This window comes from Pelodiscus sinensis, chromosome 3 (assembly GCF_052426305.1).
Source record: "Pelodiscus sinensis isolate ZL-2025 chromosome 3, ASM5242630v1, whole genome shotgun sequence".
Lineage (NCBI taxonomy): Eukaryota > Metazoa > Chordata > Testudines > Trionychidae > Pelodiscus > Pelodiscus sinensis.
Window position 1 is genome coordinate 190,103,757 of NC_143054.1, and position 25,745 is coordinate 190,129,501.

Below are 25,745 nucleotides of genomic sequence, written 5' to 3' on the forward strand. Positions count from 1 at the left end.
CCGCAAAGGAAAGAAGGGAAGCTAATTTAAAGTTTTCAACTTTTAGGTAAAGTTAACTTTTAAGTAGAGATTACACCTAGGAAACCCAGGTCCAAAACAAGCAACTCTGAAGAAGCAATTATCAAGTAAAAGGAGAGCACTAGAATGGAATACAAACCGAGTCCTTAAACTGCAGTATCCAGCCTATTGCTTGAAAACCAGCCTCTGTACCCAGTGACTAGAAGATGGCTAATGTAACCCCAATTTATAAAGAAGGCTCCTAAGGTGATCTCATCTGTTACAGGCACTGGTGAGCCTAACTTAAGTGCCAAACAAACTTGCTGACACTATAGAAAAGAAGAGAACTAACAGAGATACAGATGAAAACAATTAGTTGAGGAAGAGTCAACATGTTTTTTGTAAAGGGAAATCGTGCCTTACCAGACTATTGGATTTCTGATGGAGTGAAACAAACATGTGGACAAGAGAGCGATCCAGTGGATACAGTGCATTTGAGAAAGCCTTCGACAAGGTCCCTCAGCAAAGGCTCTTTGAGCAAAGTAAACAGTAATAGGACAAGTGAATGTTCTGTCTTACAGATCAGTAACTTGTAAATGACAGGAATCAAAGGACAGGAATAATGATCAGTTTGCAGAGGGTACAGCTACACTGCCACTTTGGGAGAAAAAAAAAGCTACACAAAATGCACTCCGCATTTTGCGTAGCTTTTTTTAAATCCTTTTGTTGATAAAGGCTTTTCCAACATTTGGCCTGTCTAGACTGGGCCAGATGTCAGAAAAAACACTCTTTCGGAAGCTCTGTTATTCCTTGTGTAACGAGGAATACAGGGGCTTCCAAAAGAGCGTGTTGGCTCTTTGGGGGGGCGGGGGGCGGAAAAGTAAATGCGTCCCTGGACGTGGAAGAGTTTTTCCAGGATACCTCCAGTATCCCGGAAAGACTCGTGTAGTCTAGCTGTACCTAGAGAGAGAAATAAGTAGCAGTCTTGCCTAAGGATCCGTACTGGGACCTGTGTAGTTGAACGTATTCATAAATGACTTGGAAAAAGGACGAGCAGTGATGTGACAGAGTTTGCCAAAGATACCAAATTACTCAAGATAGATAAGTTGAAAGATAACTGCAAAAGATTTGCAAAGGATTCTCTAAATTGGGTGTGTAGGCAACCAAATAACATGAAATTCAAATGTTGATAAATGCAAAGGTAAGTTAATTTTGGAAAACATGATCCCAACTATACATACAAAATGATGAAGTCTAAATTAGCTGTCATCACAGGACAGATTTTGGAGTCGTTATAGAGAATTCTCTGAAAACATCCACTTGATGTCTAGCAGCAGTCAAAAAAGCTAAAAAAGTTAGAATCTATCAGGAAAGGCGTAGATATTATAATGCCTCTACATAAATTGAAAGTACGCCCATAACCCGAACACTGCAGTTCTGGGTCACCGCATTTTAAAAAAAGGTAATCGATTTGGAAAAGGAATACAGAAAAGCAACAAAAGTGATTAGGGGTATGGAACAGTTTCTGTATGAAGAGAGATAAAAGTGACTGCGACTGGTCAGCCCCTCCCCCTGCAGCAGTAGTCTGCCTGCTGCTGTGTTCCTAGCAGGGCAGAACAAAAAGGAGCATTCCAATGATTTGCTCTTTGTTCCTCAAATGGAGCAGCTCACTCAGCTGTCAGATACTCCCCAGAGCTTTAAAAGGGGTGGCGTGCATGCCTGCAGGGCAGCAGAGATCACAAAACACTGAGCACAACCATCATGGCAGGCATTGTGGGATACTGACAGAAGCCAGTTCTCTAGACAAAACCCACAGCAAAGTCCACACTGGCTCTCTGTTGACAAACAAAGGAGGAGAGAAGACAAAAGTCTCTCACAGGGACAGAAGTTTTTTTGTCACCAAAACTGGGTGTTTTTCTGGACTAAAGTCACATTGTAGGGTAAACGCTCACTGTTTGTTTTGTATTATATTTGGTTAATACCCTGTCAGCAGAGCAAAGCAATGTGGCTAAGCATTCCACAGTGCAGTGTTGCTCTGTGAGCTGTCTGTGCTGAGGAATGTCACTTCAAAAAACGCTCCCACATCCAACCGCCACCCCCCAAACCCAAGCCTCCTCTCATACCTAAACTCCCTCCCTCTTAGTCAACAGTAATCTCATATACCAGCACCTCCCATTCCCCCAACATGCAAAATAAAAAAACTTTGTGCGTGCACGCGTGCCCAAGTGTCCACACACACATATAACGTAAACGTACCATGCTTTAAGTAGAATGGTGAGCCTAAGTTGAAACTTACAAGCTGGAGTATCCTATTCCTTTGAGGATAACAGATTTGAGGGGGAATTTAGTGCAACGGGGTGGAGCAATCTCTACACACACGCCTGAAGACATCTAGAGAGAAAGGTTGGTGATTTCAGGGAGCCAAGATGAGCCACAACAGGAACAGACGAGACTATTTCACAGGTGGCGTGAAAGTGCCTCACTGTCCCTGGGTACCCCAGGTAAGGGACACAGCACCCTAAGAGCAAAATAACCTGTGAAACAACGGGCTATTTCATTTTTCCCCAATTATGCCAATGGAAATAGCAATTTCACCAAGTGATTTTAGCCACTACCTGAAATTCCTGTTGTATCCTAAACCAGGGGGTGGAGAACCTTTTTTGGATTGGAGGCCACTGGCCCACAGAAAAATCAGCTGAGGGCCGCACACAGGTAAGAAGCGGGAGGAGAGGGGCTTGAGTGCCAGTGTGGGATCACCAATGCTGGGGGGCCACCCCAAGCTGCAGGGGGCCAGATCCAAGCAAGTTGATGGCCGCATCTAGCCCCAAGGCCTGAGGTTCCCCACCCCTGACCTAAAGCTTTGCTGCAAGCCTCCGATGGTCATTTGGGAAAAACACTATGATTAGAAGGTACCTTATGGACCTAACTTAATAGGCCCACTGCATAAATTATAACTCAAGTAACAATTCAGGCCCCTTGACAAGTGTGCAAGTGTCTATTCTCTACACATCTCATCTACTGCTTGCCTGTGTAATTGTGCATAAGTTATTGGTAACATTTTGCCTTTAGCAAGACATTACAGTGAGTAAAAATAGCTAACAATAGTTTAAAACTAAATGAAGTTATTCTTTCCTGGGTAAGAAGTCCACTTCACATTCAAACCGTTCTGCCCAAAATGGGATGAAAAGAAAGATGAGCAAATATTTCAAATTAAGGGAAATTGACAATACATGAACTAAAGCTTCAGAGGGATAGCCGAGTTAGCCTGTAACAATAAAAACTTAAAAAGAAACCCCAACAAATAGTCTTTAAGGTGCTACTAGACTAACAAAACATGTAGATGGTATCATGAGCTTTCGAGGGAAAAACTCACTTCAGATGACTGGAGTGTTGGAAGTCCAGATCCAAGAATAAATAAGGGGGGGGGGGGGGGGGAGAGAGAGAGAAGGGGAAAAAATTGAAGGGGAGAAAAAAAAAAAAGACAGTGAGTAGATAAGCTTCTAGCCGAGTGAGTCTGTAACAAGAAAAACTCATAAAACAACAAACCATCTAGTAGCATCTTAAAGACGGAGTAGTTATAAGAGGCTGATAAGAACCATTAGTTAGTACTTGGAGAGGAAGATGACCAACACCAGATTCTACACAGACATCAAGAACTATTAGCACCTTCATTGTTTGTTTGATCATGTGCGAGCCATCCAATATCACGATTGAAACTGTAACTCTCTCCACTCATCATTCACAAAAAAGTCACGTTAAGTTTGATGAAAAAATAGAATCCGATAATGGGCCCACTGATCCCCAGTAAAACGGAGTTAAAATTCAATTAATCTACCAAGGCTTAAATAATATAGTACAAAAACAGTATCAGAAGTTTGTTTTCTGTTTACAACTTCTCGGTTATGTAATATTCAATTTGTCTGACAACCTATACTCAAACATAAGCTAGTCTCCTGTATGAAAGTGATGAGTAATTATTCAGATGTTCAGCACTTAATACAAACATAGAAAGCATTTGCTTTGTTAAGACAGACCCTATCACCTTTTGACATTTTTGATTTCACAATCAAAGGTTTTTATGGAATGCTAAGCTATATCCCTGAAAAGATTTGTGCCACCTTCGACCATAGGATCTTTCCTATAAATTGGCACATGCACTGAACTCCTTAAAGAAGTCATGCCACGGTAATGTCAACTCATGAGAAACATTGCTTTTCATGATGTCAAAGACATGAAAGAGAGAGTTTGTTTTTCTCCGAGAAGCAAATGGCCACACTGATTATGAGTTCAAAGTAACACAGTCCCTCTTCCCCCCCCTTCCCCATCACATACATATTAAGTTTTGGAACAAAATGCTTCAGCTACCCCAGACTAACACGGCTACATTTCTATCATTAAATTTTGGGTGTGTTTACAGTTTCAGCTGCAGTAGTTGTCAGACTTCTCAATGAGAATGTTTCTCCTCTGTTATTTGTAAGGAGTTGTTGTAGAGAAATACTCATCATACTAAATCAGGTACTCAGAAACTACACACACTATACAACAGAAACACTAATGCAGGAATCATCTCTACAAAACCCACTGCCAACTCTATCCACATATCTACTCACGTGATACCACTATAGCACCTGACCACACTAGCCATACCATTAGGGGCTACTAATGTGATGTGCCTGTAGTGGACCTCTGTCACTGGCCAAACCAAATGTCTCTACACAAAAGAATGGACACAAATCAGACATCAAGAATCGTACCATTCAAAAACAAGTAGGAGAGGACTTGAATCTCTCTTGACACTCAGAGTTGAAAGTTGCCAAACTTCAGCAAAAAAACCCAACAATAAAACAACAAAACCCCACCAGAACACCACAACACACACACACACACACACACACCCTTCAAAACCTGACTCAGCATGAAATTGCAGGGCTGTAATTTATATGTAAACTTGACATTATCAGACTGGGTCTGGTGAGAAGTGGCTAGCTCACTGCAAAAAGCCACTTCCCCCATTTTGGTATTCTCACCAATTGTTGGGAATGGGCCACATGTACCCTAACTGAACAGGCCTTGTAAGCACTGGTCCTCTGCATAGTGAGGCAACACTCATCTTTGCATGTGTATATTCATATCTGACAAACTGAAGTTTCCACTTGATGCATCTGACAAAATGAGTGCCAGCCCTCAAAAGTTTATACTCAAATAAATGTGTTCATCTTAAAGTTGCCACAGGATTCTTCATATTCTGCTGGCTTTCTTAAATCAGAGTTGTAATCGATTGCTCAGAGGTTTAGTTATATGATATATTGCTTCTTCCTTTTGGGTTATTGATTCAAATCCATTACAGCATGATAGGAGAAATTACCACCTGGCAGCAGTCTTATGGCCTATACAAAGCAAGCTAATAACCCCAGTACAACTCCCAGAAGACAAGTGTTCATACCAAACAATCCATAGCTACCATGAATCAGTGACTGACCAAGCACTGAATCTTAACTTCTCTCTCATCTGTCCAAGTGGTTGGCAATAGTCAATAACATCACTGCAAGTAATGTCTGCATTTTCAGCAGGCAAATTATCAAGCATCTCAGTCCAATTCACTTTAAAAAAAAATTCTGAACGGTGAGGGAAAAAAATATGTATGAGGCACTCACATCATTGAAGACAAATGTTATTACATCCTGACCTTAGTAACTACTGTAGATGAAGAACTTGATGAGTAATAACAGATTAAGAAATAATACACCAAATGGATCAGTGCTTTCCGTTTTGGTCTTATCACTTACAAAGAAAATATAGAAAAAAATGACTAAGGTCCAAACAAGGGCAAAGAGGGCTAGAAGTATGGCAGGACCACAGATGTTAATATTCTTTAGCTTAGAAATGAAACATATTAGAGAAGGGATAGCTCAGTGGTTTGAGCATTGGCCTGCTAAACCCAGGGTTGTGAGCTCAATCTTTGAGAGGACCATTTAGGGATCTGGGGCAAATCTGTCAAGGATGGTACTTGGTCCTACCATGAAGGCAGGGGACTGGACTCAATGACCTCTCAAGGTCCCTTCCAACTCTGTGAGATATACCTGTCTCCATATATTAATCTGATTGGATGAGTAGGTTGCTCAATCCATACTTACAAAAAGAACAACTTTACCCAATCAATCGAAGTTCTTCAAACTAAATGAAAACAAGTCTACAGTAAAAAGTTGCAGTCTGCAAAATTCACTGCTGGTCAGTCAACTACTACAGCTAGAACATACGAATAGCCATACTGGGTCACACTAAAGGTCCATCTATCCCAGTATCCTGTCTGCTGACAATGGCCAGCCCCAGATGGAGGGATCACAACAGGTGATCCTTCCCCTGTCACCCATCTTCAGAGAAGCAGAGAGACTATGAACACCATTGCTCCCCATCCTGGCTAATAGATTCATGGAGATTAGATACTTCAATGGCTATCTAGTTCTTTTTTGAACCCTGTTAAAGTTCTAGCCTTAATCACATCCTCTGGCAAGGAGTTCCACAGGTTGACTGTACAATGGGGGGGGGGGGAAGCTTCCTTTTGTTTGTTTTAAACCTCCTGTCTATTAATTTCATTTGGTGACCCCTAGTTCTTTTATTGTGGGAATAAGTAAATAACTTTTCCTTATTCACTTTTTCCCATACCAGTCATGATTTTATAGACTTCTAGCATATCCCCCCCCCCCTTAGTGTCCTCTTTTCTAAGCTGAAAAGTCCAAGTCTCTTTAATCTCTCTTCATATGGGACCCTAATCATTTTGTTGCCCTTTTCTGAACCTTTTCCAATGCTAATGTATTTTTTTGAGATGAAGCGACCACATCTATACACGGTATTCACGATGTGATGGGCGTACTGTCATTTTATATAAATGCAATAAGATGTTTTCTCTTATTCTCTATCCCTTTTTTAATTACTCCAAACATTCTATTTGCTTCGACTGCCTCTGCACACAGAGTGGATGTTTTCAAAGAACTATTCACAATGACCCCAAGATCTTTCTCTTAAGTAGTTGTAGCCAAATTAGTCCCCATCATATTGTGCATATATAGTTGGGATGTTTTCCAATGTACATTACTTTACATTTATCAACATGAAATTTCATTTGCCAATTTGTTGCCCAATCACTTAGTTTGGCAAAATCTTTTTGAAGCTCTTCACAGTCTGCTTTGGTCTTAACTCTTGAGCAGTTTGATATCATCTGCAAATTTTGCCACCTCACTGTTTATCCCTTTCTCTAGATCATTTATAAATAAATTGAATAGGATCGCAGGACAGACCCTTGGGGGACCCCTCTATTTACCTCGCCACACTCAGAAAACTTACCATTTATTCGTCTACCCTTTGTTTCTGTCTTTTAACCAGTTATCAGTCCACGAAAGGGTCTTCCCTCTTATCAAAATGACAACTTACTTTACTTAAGAGCCTTTGGTGAGGGACTTTGTCTAGATCGAATGTAGTAACTCAACATTACTTGTCATTTATTCAGCTTCCCCACTAACACTGCTACACTGATGATGCCAGGCTCATTAGTGAAAGATGATGACTTTCCACCTTGGCTCCAATGTATCAAAGCATCTTTTGAACTCCTCTGCATGGCCTTGATCTTATTCTCAAATATGCAAACACTTTAAGAAACATACTGACTAAAAATGCCAGTCTCCAAGAGCAATATACAAGTTACGTATATTAAACAAAGTGCTCATTTGTTAATCCCCTTGTCCCTATTTACTGGGCCATTCAACGGAACATCTCAAGACACAAAGCAAGTGTTTGAAAAGAGTTCCTAACACACTGCAGAACTGCAAGAAATCAAGTTTTTTTTAAAAGGCTGGATGTGCCTATATTTGTTATATCTAGTCAGAAAGCCACTTGCTTGCTACTTATCAGTGAAGAATTACTGTTGCACACACTATGCAGCACAACTGTTCCGATGTATGTGTGTTCCTCTGAAGCATCAGCCATTAGCAAGATGATGAACCAAGTGTAATCCAAACCTAGGTAGCAAATTCTATATTCCCAAGTAAATCTTATTTCCATATATCCTGAGCTTTCAAGAATCTAGTACAACAGAAAGGGGGAAAGAAATACAACATTTATGTCAAGAAAAATTACTTTAACAAAATTTATAAGTCAGAAAAAATGTCCAAACTCTGTACAATTAAATATTTAAAGTTTAAAAGTGCTACTTTCTCAAAGGCTCCTAATTTTGCAGAATAGCATCAAAGTACAACTTTCAGGGTGGGAAAAAAGTTTTGCTATGCTACATGAAGCAAAACCAACCACATTTGTAAGAAGTGTTTCTCTTAATATATTCTACATTTTAAATTAATTACCTGGCTTAAATGTCAACTCATCCTTCTAAAAAGGTTACTTTTCCCCATTGCTTATTTATAAGAAGAACATAAACAACTGCAGACATTTCTCCTGAATATACAGTGTAACAAAAGCTTAAGTAACAGAATGAGGGAATGAAGTGTTTCAACTCATCTTTTGCCTGCTCCCATTTTTGCATGCTAAGCACTAACTGCAAGAACGCAAAAAAAAAATCAATGTTGTATAGGCAAAACATATTTGAGAAGTGAAATTCATCAATAGCATTGGCAAATCAGCCATGCTGTCTAACATGTGTCAAGCGAGACAATGGTTTCATGAAGCAAATATTCATAACAGTATTATACTCTCAAAAACCAAAGAAGATAATGACATTAACAGTCAGGATTTGTAAGCCTCATTGACTTCCAAATTTAGCGTAGTTCAGAAGATAGCTTGATGTGTAGAAAAGAAGAATGATTTTGTGGTAAAGACTAAGAAGACTCCTAGTTCTCTCAGATTTTTCTAGATGATCTTAGGAAAGTCAGTTAGTCTCCATGCATTCATTTATCCAGGCATAAAATGACGACACACAAAAGGATCCAGAAAGAAATACTACGTAGACAGTAAGTTCTTTGAGAAAGGGATTGACTGAAGTGTATGTTCAATGCCTACCATAAAGGAGGCTATATTTCTACTGTAGAGGTTCCCAAACTATGGGGCACATCCCTTCTGGAGGGCAAGGATCAGCTCTAATCCAGACCCAGTTCCTGACATTGACAGAGGTAAGGGGGAGCACGATCCTGAAAAATGTGAGACTATTGTGCTACTGTAATACAGGTTCACTAACACCACACAATGATTTGAAACATTTCAGCCTCTTATATGCACTTCCATTTCAAATAATCAAGGAAAAGACTAATCTAGTGAGGAGGGCTTTAAACTAGGGTTGATGGGGGCAAGTGACCAAAGCCCACAGGTAAGTGAAAAACATGAGTCCTAGGAGATGGGTTGGGAATGAAAGGGAGCATGGACTATAATAAATACCATCTACCCATATGGTACTGAAGCCTGAAAACCTGTCAGGACACCCAAATGACTCAGGAAACTCCCAATTCCTGAAACCCTTCCAAGTGACTGCTTCAGTTTCAGAGAGAAAGAGGAGTGAGGGAAAGCGAACAGTTGTGAGACAACTTAACCTTCAGATCTATAGTTATCTTAATCATTGTATTCATGCAGGTCTCACTATCGTTGGGGTCAGAGCACTCAGCCCCTTATCTATGGTTGCAGGAGAGCAGTGTATTGAGACCATCACATTAGAGGCTCATCACAGCATTCCAATAGATCAATCTGCCTGAATGGGACTCCAGCCAAGGCATGGTGGGCAAAGGAAACCTGGTGAAAGGCATAAGATCCTTCCATGTAGGTATGGGAGACCTGGCCTTGTGATCAACTTAATCAGTATTAACTAGAAGCGGCATCTAGAGACATTCAAATCTGAGTAGTCTGGACATTTGTGGAGATGGTATTTGAGTCAATTCTTATGATGCACATGGACTAGAGTCTATGGATGTTCAGACCTTTTCCCTTAATTAGCAGGTGTAGATGATGCCTGAAATAATCTGGACTAGGGAGAAGTGATATTTCTAAACTTTTTTTTTTTTAAAGGCAAGAAAAGAATTAGCAAACTAGCCAAGAAGAATTTGGCTTCCTTGACCACAGGATGCTGCTCCAAGGACACATAAGCAGCTATGGGATTCACCTTTCAAGGAAAAGGAAGAGATTATTTGGACACAGAATGGCTAACCTAGTAAGGAGGGCTTTAAACTGGGTTCAACGGGGGCAGGTGACCAAAGCCCACAGGTAAGTGGAAAACATGGAGATCTGGGAGATGGGTTGGGAATGGGAGGGAGTATGGGCTATAATAGCAGAGATAAAGGAGGGACAAGGTAGAACTGGGGGGCAAAATCAAATTAGTATCTTAGATGCCTGTATACAAATGCAAGAAGTATGGGTAATAAACAGGAAGAACTTGACATGCTAATAAACACAACAATGACATCAGTTGGTATCAGAGACCTGGTGAGATAATACACATGAATGGAATATTGGTATAGAAGGGTAAATCGCAAACAAAAACTGCTCAAGTGTGATCACGAGCAACAAGCATAGCTAAAGTTTCCAGAATTATTACGCTACAGTTTGCAGGAATGGGGGGGGGGGGGGTGAGAACACAACAGGCACACCTTGATTTCTCAAAAGTGCCAGACGCAGAAGAGATAATGGCGTAGATTAAAGTCTGAATAAATAAAGGGGGCCAGCATATGAGGAATTGCTAGAATAGGGAAGTGCATATGGCTTGGACAGTATGTTGCAACGAGGGGTATAAGCAACCAAGTCTCGCTTTGTTATAAAATGAGCTCTTGCAAACATCTGTTTGGGAGGCAGGGAGCAGGGTAGACCCACAGACGCTGCTCATTGTAACTAGAAGCAACAACCTTTTCATCCGGCCACGCAGAGCAATACGTCTCAACGTGTGGGAACCAAAGAGACCACGAACCTCCTGTCTAGATCACTGTTGGGGGCAACAGTTGATTTGTAAGTGAACTAAATTTAATATTGTAGTAACTGGCTTGCAGTAGGAATTAGGATAGAAGAATACGAACATAAGAACGGCCGTACTGGGTCAGACCAAAGGTCCATCTAGCCCAGTATCCTGTCTGCCGACAGTGGCCAGCACCAGGTGCCCCAGAGAGGGTGGACCGAAGACAGTGATCAAGCGATTTGTCTCCTGCCATCCCTCTCCAGCCTCTGACAGGCAGAGGCCAAGGACACCATTTTATCCCCTGGCTAATAGCCTTTTATGGACCTAACCTCCATGAAATTATCTAGCTTCTCTTTAAACTCTGTTATAGTTCTAGCCTTCACAGCCTCCTCTCGCAAGGAGTTCCACAGGTTGACTACACGCTGTGTGAAGAAGAACTTTCTTTTATTAGTTTTAAACCTGCTCCCCATTAATTTCATTTGGTGTCCTCTAGTTCTTCTATTTAGGGAACTAATAAATAACTTTTCTTTATCGGCCCTCTCTACACCACTCATGATTGTATAGATCTCTATCATATCCCCCCTCAGTCTCCTCTTTTCTAAACTGAAAACTGACTGTATCTTGTGCTGTATTCATAGTTAATGCACTAATCTGTACTATAAGAATCTTTACAGTGCTTGCAAAATATATAGGATTGTGTTAACTACTTAATGCTTGCTAATTGCCATACTTATGTTCATTGTACTGGCCATAGGATTTGCAAAACATTTTCGATTGCTGTAACTGCTCAAGCGCCATAATAAATAAGGAAGTAGTTAAGTTTCTCTCCCTCTGGTATGTTATGATTTCCCTCGGATCTAAAAATACACTGAAGCACACGACAGGGGACTTAAACTATCCAGAAAGGGATTTAGGGATCATAAAGGACCACAAGCTAAATATGAGTCAACAGTGTGACACTGTTGAGGAAAAAAAAAGAAGCAAACACGCATTAACAGGACTGTTGTAAGCAAGACATGAGAAGTCATTCTTCTGCTCTACTCTCATTAGGCCTCAATTGGGAGCCCAGCCTGCCTTTGGGGTGCTACAGGCTGGGAAATGCTTCGATAAGCGCATTCTAGCTGAGACCTGCCTCTGGCACCCTACCCCTCCCAAACCCCAACTTACTCTCCCAAGTCACTTTCCAAACCTTCTGCACCCCCGTCCCAGGTCAACCTCCTCCCAGACCCTGCATCCCCTCCTATATCCCTCCCCCAGGCCAGAATCCTCTCCTGCATCCCTACTCTCTCCCTGATCATACATCCCAATCTCCTGAACCAGATGACAACCCCCTCCTTACGCCAACTCCCTCTCAGACCTCACACTGTCTAAGGCACCCCAGTCCCTTACCCCGTGTGCTCTTCTGTACCCAACCTCCATGATAGACCTCGCATCTCCTGCATACAAAAGTGCAGCCCTTGACCACTCTCCAAAATCTTGGAGTGACCCCCTACCAAAAATTATTTCTCACCCCTGATCTAGGTCCAGGGTACCTAGAAGATCATCTAAAGCTCTGGGGTGAAGACAGTAGTTGATAACTATACTTTTCTGGCACAATGGAACAAGGATGAGTAAAATGTGCCCCACAGAGAGGGAAAAAAGTTTCTTTGGGGTGGTCAGATACTGCCAAATTAACTCCCTCAGGAAATAAGGGCCATCACAAACCTAATCATCTTAAGCTCTAAGTGAACGGCACAATTCTTTGATCTTGCCTTTTCTAAACAAAGAAACACATAGCTGTTCATTAAAACCACTGCCAAAACAAGACATTCCACTATACATGCTTCTCTCTTGGGGAAGAGGATGAGAACCCAACGCGACAGATGTGCTGTCATGTAGCTTAACACACTATAGCATTAGTGGGCAACCTGCGGCCTATAGGCCGCACGTGACCCACTGGGGATCCATCTACACCCCATAGCCTTCCACCGCCCCCATTTGTCCCCCTCCACTATGCGCCTATGGGCACCACACTGGAGCCCCAAACTTCTTACTCCTCTCCCTCTCCCTCCCAGCACTTTCGGAGCACCATGAATCTTTGCCTCAGAATCTTCTGATTTGTGGCATTCAAGTCTGGGAGGCAAAGGAGCAGGGACATAGTGCGAATCAGCAAATTCCTGGTACTCCAGAGGTGCTGGGAGGGAGGGAGGGAGAGAGGAGTAGGAAGTATGGGACTCCAGTGCCCCAGCGTGCAACAAGTGTGAGTAAAGAGGGAAGAGGGGGGATTCGTCGGCCAGAGGTGGAACCCCAGTAGGTCACGGGCTGCAGGCTGCCCACCACTTGCAACCATGCAGCCCACTGAGACAAAGAAGAGCCACTCATGCAGCCCACTCATTAGTCTTGGTTGTCCATTGCTGCACTACAGGAAGGTGCTTCGATAGTATAGGCAGGAGTGCAGTATTAAAGCCTATTAGAATAGAAAGAATAAAATGTGCTATGAGATCTCTTTAGTACAGATCTTGACTATAAGACTGTAACATATTAGGACTCAAAACATGCAGACTTGCAAAGAGGAGACATCTAGAAACTGAAGTCAGCGTTCCTTCTCTTTAGGCAATATCTTATACATAAAGCGTATCAACACCAGCATTCCATAATTAGTACAGACCATCAGTAGATTCTTAGGTGTAATTCAAGGTACTGGTTGAAACCAATGCAGCACAAAATTATTTAGAAGCTGGTTACCTCTACCAATACATTACTGCCAACAATGAAATCAGTGGAGGCTCTCAAACTAGACATCCCTGCCAGGTAAGTGATTTTAGGAAGGGTCTTTGGGTCTCACATGTTGGGACAAATTGCATGCTTCAAGAAATGCTTAAACCTCAGGTCTTGTAAAGGCATCCAGCCACTTGTATTTGTACACTCTAGACCATGGGTTCCCAAACGGGGGAGCATGAAGAAATTCCGGGGGGGGGGGGGGGCGCGAAGTGTCCGCCCCCCCTCCCCCCAAGTATTGCTGCTCTTTTTTTTTGGCTCAACAAGTTTTGCTGGGGTGGGGAGGGGAGTGAAAGTTTCTCAAAAATCAAAAAGGGGGCATGATGCTGAGAGTTTGGGAACTACTGTTCTAGACAGAATTAGAAAATTAGTTCCATGATAGATTCTGTAGATTAAAAGCATTTGCTATTGAATAAGAGAACCAAGACCAAAATTACCTATATTATGTAATTTCTATTAAACCCACTAAATATGTGAAAAAATGCAAATTTTCAATCAATTAAGAAGCCACTGATAAATACAATTAATTTAGACATTGCAGCTAATGTTACTCATATGTGAAAAGAAATATACATTAGTTAATTTCTTTATAGATCCCCCTGTCCACAACGTTCTCTTTACATACCATCACTTTGGTTCTTGCTTTTTATTTCTTCCATCCATGTTGGAATGTCTTTCAGCGGAACATAATCCCTCAAGTATTCTTTGCGTCTGTCCTCCAACGTCATCTTCAACAAACGCTCTGTTTAACAAAGACATGGAGGGCTTTTTTAAAAACAAAACAACTTAATAATGTTGCTCTCAGCCACATGGTGGAACGGTTTGGTACCAGGAAGCAAGATAGGTATTCTTGTTTAAGAGGGATGTATATTACAGAATCAAGTGCTGTATGATATAAACCAACATGTATGACACATACCGAGACTGCCTGTATATATATGGGGCTACTATGGAAGTCCCAGTTAAGCCCCCACAAACAGCTGCCTCCTCCATTATCCCCACAGCTTTCCAGTCATCCTCTCTACCAGTCATAGAGCCTTCCCCTTCTGGCTCACAATCAACTCCCAGCTATGAACCAGAGGAGTAGAGATGATGTGTCATACTATGTAAAACTGGAACACTTTTATACCCGGTTTTATTTTTATTTTTTCAAATTCCTTAGGCTTTTAATATTTTGTTAATCTATTAACAAGGCTGAAACCCCTATCTCTTTACCTAAGAGGCTTGAGAAGACTTACCAAAAAGCCAGTTAACATATTATGAAAAGAATTGGTCAAAGCAAGTTATCTAATATTACAGGGTATTTTGGATGGTTTTGGTTTAAGAAAGAAAAATCTCATAAATTCTATGTGCCATATGTGGTTCAGGCAAAGCTGTTACAAAAACAATGTTTAGACATTATTTTTACAAATTTACACAAGCAATTAAGTCTGTTTTCTACTGCTACTCATTCAACAGTCAAAAATACCCAGGGAAGTATATATCAGTTTCATGGGAAGCAGTCTTGGGGTTGTTCTACTATTGTTAATTTGAGTGAAGGCTTTATCTACATTGGGGGTGGGGAAGGCAAGAAGGGATTAGTCCACACTAACTCATAGTAGTGTGCATGCAAGTACATTTGACGTCAAAGTTTGTGCACACAATGCTTCTACGTACTGTTTTGGAGTCCATGACTGACCTGTCTGTTTACCAATGTGCTCTTACTGTTCTGGGATCAAGTTAAACACTGGTATGGGGCAAGATTTCGGCCATTTATTCCTATATTGAAATCATCAACACTACATAAGAACATAAGAACGGCCGTACTGGGTCAGACCAAACGTCCATCTAGCCCAGTATCCTGTCTACCGACAGTGGCCAGCACCAGGTGCCCCAGAGAGGGTGGACCGAAGACAATGATCAAGCGATTTGTCTCCTACCATCCCTCTCCAGCCTCTGACAAACAGAGGCCAAGGACACCATTTTATCCCCTGGCTAATAGCCTTTTATGGACCTAACCTCCATGAATTTATCCAGCTTCTCTTTAAACTCTATTATAGTCCTAGCCTTCACAGCCTCCTCTGGCAAGGAGTTCCACAGGTTGACAACACGCTGTGTGAAGAAGAACTTCCTTTTATTAGTTTTAAACCTGCTCCCCATTAATTTCATTTGGTGTCCTCTAGTTCTTCTATTATGGGAACTAATAAATAACTTGTTCATTCAATATTATTCCTGAAACATTGCTCCATTGTTTGTGCAACTACTTGGAGCCGTGGCAGTATCCCTGACCTTGCCATTTGGGAGAAGAGCTAGTACAACAAGTTCTGGCAATTTACCACCCTAAAAAGAAACAAACAACATTGCTAAGCATAAGCCAGGACACTGACCAGTGTTGTATCAAGAGCTAGGAAAATAACAAGCACATTGAAGCATCCCAGACAAGTCCAGGATGCTCAGGTAAGCTATTTCAGGGATGGTCACCCTTTGTCTTTCTAATGGCCTCCCAATAGGCTATAAAAACATCCTCGCCCAGCTACGTCACAACGTGTTTCTGCACGAAAGGCAGGGATTGTGTTAGGAAGTACCAAGCAAGGAAACTGCCTGACACCCCACCTCAAAGAGGGTATCATGAAGCTAGGTTGCTCCAGTTTTTGATTCAGCTCCAGGTGGTGGGGCTTTAGGTCCTGTGCTGCAGTCCTATGCGAAAGGGCCTCAGTTTTCTGCCATGAGCCCTAGAAACTCTAATGTCAGTCCTGCTTGGTAGGATTTAGACCCCTGTTTGAGAACCACAGTCCTATTTTATGGAGGAGCTGGAATGGCATGCCATTATTGAACCACCTTGGCCCTCCTGAGGATAACCATAATTCACCGAAAGAGGAAAATCACCAAGATAGCATCTCTTCAGAACTCAAAATTCTGAAGACAGCTGTGTAAGAAGCCAGACCAACTCCCGGCCTAGCACCCAGGAGGAAGACTCTTAGCACGTATCTATCTTTACAATGGATTTTTAGGCTACATAGTTGTGCTAGCTTCTGTTCCAGGTGTCTAATAGCCTCTGGGCAAATGGAAACTCAGAGCCTGAGTCTCCAATCCTAGTCTCTCCAAATCTCTCACCAAACATTTTCCCCCAGGCTGTGTCTACACTGGGCCACTTATTCTGGAAAAGCGGCTGCTTTTCCGGAATAAGCCGCGAGCTGTCTACACTGGCCGCTTGAATTTCCGGAAAAGCATCAACGCTGTACTGTACAAAATCAGCCGCTATTCCGGAAACCGTACGCTGCTCCCGCTCGGGCAAAGTCCTTTTTCCAGAAAAGCTTTTCCGGAAAAGGACCAGTGTAGACAGCTTTTCCGGAAAAGCAGAAGAAACGTAAAAAAGCGGTTTGGACGCCGCGAGACCCCGTAGGAGCCGCGGACTTCCTGGTAAGCCCGCGCTGTTAAAGAGCTCTCAGGCTGCTGGGCGCACGTGCCAGGAGCCTGCCTGGGTCAGCTCTGCCACCTGCTGGTGCTGCCCAATGGGTCAACTCACCGCGCCATGGCGGCTCCAGCTGGAGAGCCCCCTTGGACCCCCAGCGGAGGAGACCCCCAGGGGCCGCAAAAGGCAGGCCCCATCCTGGACCCCCAGGGAGCTGGAGACCCTCCTGGAGTCATGGAAGGAGGAGGAGGGTCTCCATGACCTCCGTTCCCAGCGCCGCAATGCCAATCTGTACACCTGGCTTGCACAGAACCTGGCCCAGCAGGGACACCCCAGCCGCAATTGTGAGCGGGTCCGCTCAAAAGTGAAGGAGCTGCGGCTGGTGTACGTCAGGGCCACTGAGGGCAGGGGGGCAGGACCCGACGCCTGCCCATACTTTGAGGAGCTCCACTCCTTTCTGGGTGAGCCCGCCCCTCAAGCCCCACCGATCCCCATGGACACCTGCCAGCGCCCACCCATCAACCGTCCCACCGAGCCGGAGGAGGGAGAAGACAGCGGCAGTGCATCTGGCGAGGAGGCCACCATTACCACCCAGCAGGCCCCCTCCAGCAACTCCTCCGAGGTCGGGGAGGAACCCACTGATGAGTCTGTGGAGTTTGCACTCCCAAAGGGTGGGGGGCGGAAGGCGGGGGGGTGGGGAGCCAGGTGCCCGGAGGGGGGAGGGGAAGAGCATGTCACTCAGGCCACGTGAGCAGCACGCTGCGTAGCATGAGGCAGCAAGCAGCAGGTGCAACCACGTGCAGCCTGGTGACAGAGCGGAATGTGGCCACGCCAGGCAGCTGCAGGCCACGCCTGGGACCCTGCTGCTCACGCACATTCGGCAGGACCAGGGGGAAGGGTGGATGCCGGCTGGAACCGGCCAGGGCCCCAGGGACTCAGCCCAGAGCCCGCAGCTCCGCCAAGGGTGCAGCACAGAGAACGGCACACTGTCCCATGCCTGGCTGTGAGGCACAGCTAGCTTCTATTGGGTAGACCGCAGCATCACGGTCCTGTGAACGTGGCCCCCACCGAGCCCCTCGCCTGCTCCCGGTGCCTTGGCTGGTTCCCCAAGGGAAGTCCCCACTGGGGCCACACATGTTCCTAGGCTACCGGGCTTGCGGGAGGGATCGTGGGAGGGAGAAGGGCCCCTGAGTTGTGCTGCAAGGATGGGACATCCCCCCACCCAGTCATTCTTTCTGGTTCCGTCCAGGAGATATCCCACGCGAGGGGATCTGAGAGGCCAGACCGCCTCTGCCAGATGTGCTCCCAGGCACTGCATCTCGTTCCCTGTCAAACACCAGTGATTAACCCAAAGCTTTTCACAGTCTCCACCGGCAGGGAGTTCCACAGGTGAACGCTGCACAAGCACCCTGCCGCCCTGCACGGGGCCAGGATACAGACTGGTGCTTACAATACCCTGGAGGGAGGACCCTACTCCAGGGGCAGGCAGGAGGGGAACCGAGTGGGCCCAAGCCACACAACTGTGGGGTCACCTGGGCTCAGGGTTGGAGGCGACAGTGGACGGCCTGCATGACAGACCCATCCTTTCTTCTGTTCCCTGCAGCAGGACCCAGCACCAGACCCTCTACTGCAGCAGCGGCACCCCCAGCAGGCCAACCCCGGAGGCACAGGCTCCGGCAGAGGGACCAGCTGCTTCGGCGCCACGTCAACGCTGTGGAGGCAATCCAGGCCTCCATCGAGGAGCGGGTGCAGGGGGACCTGCAGTGGCGGCAGGATGCCTGGGCTGCCTTCCTGGACGAATGCAGAGGGATGCGCACCACCATGGACATGCTGACGGCATATATTGTGCATGCTATTCATTATGGCATGGGCGGAGCCCAGGCCCCCACCATCCCTCCCATAGCACAGCTCATGCCCCCTCCCATCCCAGCTTCTGGCCCTGTTCCTGCCCCTCCTCCTATCCCAGCTCCTGACCCTGTTCCTGCCCCTGCCCCTGGCCACCTCCGCGTGCAGCCTGCCCCGATGTGGTCTGCCCAGCGTGGGCAGGCTGGCCCCCGGCGGAGCGCTCACAGGGGCCACCCATCCCAGTAACCGCCCCCCCTCCTGTCCCAGTTGAAGGTCTCCCCCACCTTGTAAATAAACAGGTCTCTATTTTGCTGTTCATTCCTGTGTTGGGTATTGTGTAACTCTAGGTAGTGTACGAAATGATGTGAGATGCCAAGTAGCCACTTAAATGTAACATGGTGGCAAACTGTGGAGAACGAAATCTGTACTCTATCACTGGGGGGGCCCTTCGTAAGCGGTCAGTAGTTTGTGGCGCAGAAATAAATGCTGACACTTTTCAGTAACATGTAAACCACAAACTATATTTACATAAGATAAACTAGCAAGAACAGTTACAAGATGCACACATCAGATAATTAAACATAGTCTTAGGCGCAGGGAGGACGATTGTGGTGTTGCTGGCCACCTCGATCCTTTGGTCCTTCCGGGCCTCAGGAGAGGAACAGCCAGGAGATCCATCGAAGATGTCACTGATGTGAGCCTTCTGCACAAGTCCCAAATCCTGTTGGCTGTTCTTCAGGACGGCGATGGTGGCCTAAACCCTAGCCTAACTTAAAATAAAAACCCTAACTACACCCGACGCACCCGACGAACAGACTCGATGACGGCCGCAATGTGCTGTGACCCGACGCTTTACTATACTATTGGGGGGGGGGGGTAAGGGGAGGAGGTGGGGAAGGGTAGGAGCTGGGACGGAGTACTCTGGGGTGACCCAAGCGACCCTGCTAGGGGGCTTGGGCAAACATGTCCACCAGGGCCTCTCTAATGCGCACCGCCTCCTGGCGCGCCTGGCGGATGGCAGCTGTGGCGGGCTGGTCCAAGGTCTGTGCCTCAGCTGCCACCCATGCAGGGAGGAAGGCCTCCCCACTGCGCTCCACAATATTGTGGAGCACGCAGCACGCGGCCAGCACCTCCGTTGCATTCTGCTCACCCATGTCGAGACAGGTGAGCAAACAACGGAAGCGGCCTTTTAAGCGTCCAAATGCCAGCTCCACTGGGTTTCGGGCCCGGTTGAGGTGGTCGTTGAACTGGGCCCGGTTCTGGTCCGGCTGCCCTGTGTAGGGCCGCATGAGCCAGGGCATCAGGGGGTAGGCCGCATCCCCAACAATGCGATGGGCATCGGCACATCCCCGACAGTCAAGTCCCGCCGGGGGAAGTAGGTGCCCGCCTCCAACCTCTGAAACAGTCCTGAGTTCCGGAGGATGCGGGCGTCGTGTGCCCGGCCGGACCAGCCGCCGTAGATGTCCAGGAAATGGCCCCGGTGATCCACGAGGGCCTGCAGGACGATGGAGCAGTACCCCTTTCTGTTCATAAAGTGGGCTGCTCGATGCTCCGGGGCCCGGAAGGCGATGTGGGTGGTGTCCAGGGCTCCCCCGCAGTAGGGGAACCCGAGGGCAGCGGAGCCGGCCATGGTCTCATCGACGTCGCGCAGGCGGATGATTCTCAGCAGCAGGACGTCATTGATGGCGTGGACAACCTGCAGAAGGGTGCAGAGAAACACAAGGGAACACATTACATACAGCCAGGGGTGAGTGTGCGCTCCCTTGGGTCCTCCCCCTTGATTCCCTCTGTCCTCACACACACACACACCCCCCAGGGCCCCCCTCGCCCCACGCCCTCCCCACCAGTGGGCCTGTGCAAGGGAGGGACGGCCGAAACCCCGGGGCGACCCAGCCTGGAGTCTTGGCTGTCCCTGGGCCTGGAGTGGAGCACCCTCCCGCCATCCCACTCCCCCTGGGACTTACCTGGATGACCATCACTCCAACGGTGGATCTTCCCACCCCGAACTGGTGTGCCACTGAGCGGTAGCTGTCCGGTGTGGCCAGCTTCCACAGCGCGATGGCAACCCTCTTGTTGACGGGGATGGGTGCCCGCAGCCGGGTGGCGGTTCTCTGCAGCGCGGGGGTGAGCCAGGTGCACAGCGTCAAGAAGGTCTGCTTCCTCATCCGAAAATTCCGGATCCACTGGTGGTCGTCCCATAGTCCGAGGACCACACCGGTGCTGATGTCCAAACTCCAGAGTGGCCGGTATACAGTGGGGTGCTGATGAGACGGGGTTGCCAGGGCCCCCCTGGTGAGGGCGTCCAAGGCGATCTCTGCCTCCTGGTCCATGAACAGCATGGCACCGGCCTGCAGCACGAGCTGCAGCCACCTGAACAGCCCCAAGAGGGGCCCGAACAGGCACATGGCCACCCCTGGCTCCATAGTAGACAGAGCAGGGCAGAAAAAAAACCCGCAGGGAAAAGCAGTTGGGGGCCAAAGGGTGGTGTCCCCAAAAGTCAAAGGGCACCCACAGACCTGCGAAGGGTGTCAGTCCCTGGCAGAGGCCCCAAGGCACGAGAGCAGGAGACCAACGGCTGCCCGGCGAGACCCCTTTAACCGCGTGTCTGAACAGTGCTCTGGCCCCACCCCCGGAAAGGTCTGCTAGCCTTTGCCCTCTTCAAAATGGCTCCCGGCTTCTGCTTTTCTGGAAAAGCGCGCCGCCAATGTAGACGCGCTTTTCCGGAAAAACGCTTCGTTATGACGATAACTCCGGGGCCAATGTAGACGCTCCTTTTCCGGAAAAACTGAAAACGGAATAGTATTCCGTTTTAAGCATTTCCGGAAAAAGGGGCCAGTGTAGACGTAGCCCCATTGTTTTCCCCACCCAAAACACACTTTCACAGTGGTGGCTGGTAGGGTAATCAACTTATCTCTCATCCTGAAGCTCTAAACATTTACGTGCCCCTCCAGCATCGTTCTTGGCTTGCAAATGCCACCATATTCCCTTGCCCCATTTGCATGCTCATAGTATCTGCCATCTCTCCAGTCTCCCCAACATGGCTCTTTCAAACAGAGACTGTAGTTGTCTGAAATTGACAAGTTTGAAACAGTTGGTACAAGAAAAAAAAAAAAAGGTGTGGTTAACGTGCACCATTCAAGTGACATATATGTAGACATGAACATTGCGTGGCTGTGTAAATAAACTACTACTCCTGACAAAGGTATATTGCCTTCAACAGCACTGCAAAGAGGGATTCATACAGGATATGATTAAGTTAGGGATGGCATAGCTGTGCAGCTTTTACAGCAAATGGCTGAGGTCTATCAGAGATCATTCATCATTACTGCAATCAGGTAGACAAAGGCAGCATAATGGCTTTTCACTGACACATATTTCATAGAAAGAGACTGGAAGCAATTCAGAGTTCAAATAATCAGTGCACAACCCAATCTATGTTTCTCTACAAGTCTGCAGAAGAGATTAATCTTAGGCAGAGAACTGCTCAATTTTAGTATGGACATTCACAATCAGAGAAATTACTCCCGGGGGAATTCTGAGCCACTGTACAAGTGCAGAATTAATGTCCCTGCAGATATCACTCTTTTACTGCAGAAAAATTGATTTGTGCACCCCTCCTGAGCAGCTGTCCCATGCAGGTGAATCTCAGTCACGTGTCAGGAGCAGCCAAGTGAAACAGCTGATCATTCAAGCCTCTGTCCCTCTCACTCACTATCTTGGTGTGCCCAGAGCCAGAGAGCCACAGGGCTGGGGATGCCTCAGCCATGCTCCTACTGTGCTCCAGATGTTAGCTTGGACTGGGGCCTTCTGCCCATGCCTGGGCTACTCCCAAGACTAGGTCTGAGCCACCACAGAAATCTTCGCTAACTGCAGAAAGATCCACACCTTCCCCTGCTTCATGTCCCCATTGCTCCCCAACCACAGGGGAGAGAGAGTCACTGTACAGGGAGCTGCCCTCCTTCCCTTCACACTCTGCATCTGGACTCTCAGATCCCTCACTGAACCCCAATCACCTTCACATGGACCCAGACAGTCCCATTCCCCTGTACTTAGAACCCACCCCCAACAAGCCCCTATCAGATCACACGCCAAACACCCCCCATCCCACTCCATGAAGCCACCCACACGTAACTAAGCCTGACAGCATATAAGTGAGGTGGTGCTTTGTGTGGGAGGATCCAGATGTGGGACAAGCCTGCTTGCCCCACACCTGAATTAGGGGCAGAGATGGGTATGCATGCCCACGCAGCATAGAAGGGCAGGAGCAGCCTTTTAACTGGGTCAGGTTTGAGTGCAGCTTCACCGAGTTCATATCCCAGAAGACAGCTGCACAATGATCCTTCACCTCCATACAGACAGTGGCCTATACTTCCCACTGTTGTGCTGGAGCCTCTGCTTCCTCTGCCCTTCTGATCTATTGTCTCCAACAGTTTCAGTGTTATTCCAGGTACTGTACAGCAACATGCTGACTACTCAGCCATGCCATTCACTCAAGTCCCAATCTGGATATGCGTTAGTTCCAATGGGGATACTCAAATGTGTGCATGAAGTTTAGCACCTCATCACTGTGAAAAACAGTGGCCTAACTTTGTTCCTAACAAAGTGCTGTCCTCTGCTATAAGGTATGTTTATACAGTGAAGAAAAGCCTGTGGCTGGCCTGTACCAGCCAACTCAGATTACAGGGCTTAGCTTGTGAGGCTGTTTCACTGCTATATAGCCTTCCAGACTGGGGCTGAAGCCTGAGCTCTAGAACCCTGAAGGATGGGAGGAGTCTTCAGGAGTATAGAAATGTAGGGCTGGAAGGGACCTCAGTAAGTTATCTAGTACAGTCTCCTCTGTGGAGGCAGGGCCAATTATACCTGTATCATCCTTGCCAGGCCTTTGTCTAACGTGTTCTTAAAAACCTCCAATATTAGGGATTCCACAGCTTCTCCCTGGTAATTTAGGCCAGTGATTAACTGTCCATATAGCTAGCAAGTATTCTTCTAATACCTAACCTAGCTCTCCCTGACTTCAGATTAAGCACATTACTACATCTCTAAGGCTACGTCTACACTGGCCCCTTTTCCGGAAGGGGCATGTAAATTTCACGAGTCGTCGTAGGGAAATCCGCGGGGGATTTAAATATCCCCCGCGGCATTTAAATAAAAATGTCCGCCGCTTTTTTCCGGCTTTTAAAAAAGCCGGAAAAGAGCGCCTAGACTGGCCCCGATCCTCCGGAAAAGTGCCCTTTTCCGGAGGCTCTTATTCCTACTTCGAAGTAGGAATAAGACCCTCCGGAAAAGGGCACTTTTTCCGGAGGATCGGGGCCAGTCTAGACGCTCTTTTCCGGCTTTTTTAAAAGCCGGAAAAAAGCGGCGGACATTTTTATTTAAATGCCGCGGGGGATATTTAAATCCCCCGCGGATTTCCCTACGACGACTCGTGAAATTTACATGCCCCTTCCGGAAAAGGGGCCAGTGTAGACGTAGCCTAATTGTCAATGAATTTTCCTCCCTATCTATCACCATTCCCTGTACAACAGCCCTTAACATATTGAGGACTAGTAGGAGGTACCCCACTCATTACTTCCTCAAGGCCAAATATGTCCAGGATTTTTTCTGCTTTTCTTTATGCGTTTATGAAACCTGACTATCACTTTTGGTGCTCCCGTCTGGACACACTCATTTGTCCACGTCTTTCCTAAGTGTGATACCTAGAACTGACTATAGCATTCTAGCTGAGACCTCACTATTGATGAGTACAGTGTAACAGTTACAAGAGTGGTGTATGTTAGATATGGGAGGGAATACATCCCAGAAAAGTACCCTTTCCGTCAACTGCACCACATTCACTATTCAATTTGTGATCCTCTGTAAGCCCCAGATATTTTTCAACAGTACTACCACCTAACCAGTTATTCCCCATTTCATAGGTGAGCATTTGACTTCTCTCTCTCAAGTTAGGTACTCTGCGATTAACTGTACTCAATGCGATTTTATTGATTTCAGACCAATTATCCAATCATCAAAAAATCATTGTGAATGCTAATCCTATCCTCCAAAAGTACTCATAAACGATGCCACTCTGGGACGGATTACAAATTTCATCAGCATACTCTGCACATCATTAAAGGAAGATATTGAATTATACTGGACCCAGAACAGAATCTGGGACACCAAAATACATCTAGTGCACCAGCACTACCCTTTGGAGATATTTGCTGCTAGAAGTTGCAGATCAGCTACATGCCACTGTAGGCAGTTTTATCATAACATCTCTTACATAAAAGGTATCCAACTCAGCCTTAAGGCCAGTTAGGTTTCTTGCCCCTAATGCCTAGGAGTGAAGTTCCAGAGGAATTTTCCTTGGAATGCTGTTCTGGAACTTCACTCTTCTGACTGTTCGAAATCTTCGCCTACTTACAAACCTGAACTTCTTGATGGCTAGTTTATACTCATTTGTTCTTGTTCTAACTTCTGTTCTTCACTGGGGATGTCAACATGTAGATGATTACACGATAAACCTAAAAGCCTGGGCTTAACGGTTAATCCTGTCCACTACTTGCACCCACACTTGTTGCCTCTGAATCAGCAAGAGAGGCAGCAGAGTGGGAGGTGAAGGGGGCAGGCAGGAGCCAATATACGTTGGGTGCTGGCTTTTAAGCCAGCTCTTGAGATGTGCTGGCTCCACAGACCTACCTGCCCCCCACTTGCTGCCTCCAGCGGCAGTGGGGGTGGGAAGGCAGGAGCCAGTGGAGTTGGCCCCCTCCTACCGCACGCTGCTGCCCTCCTAAAATTTAATGTGGTTATAAGATTATTCAATTACATGTTAACATTCCTATTCTCAACTTAATTCCTCCCCTCCTTAGTATTTATCCCTTTGATGTATTTATATAGACC

General features: G+C 46.2%; 1 protein-coding gene across 5 annotated transcripts in view; it reads right to left on the minus strand.

Moving 5' to 3' along the window:
* The window catches only part of MACROD2 (mono-ADP ribosylhydrolase 2), a 1,386,515-nt gene that overhangs the window by 1,342,921 nt on the left and 17,849 nt on the right, over nucleotides 1-25,745 (minus strand). For all 5 annotated transcript variants that reach the window (XM_075925642.2, XM_075925641.2, XM_075925640.2 and 2 more), the window contains exon 2: nucleotides 14,253-14,369. In XM_075925642.2, the coding sequence (XP_075781757.2) occupies nucleotides 14,253-14,369 (117 nt within the window). The remainder of the gene's footprint in view (nucleotides 1-14,252; nucleotides 14,370-25,745) is intronic.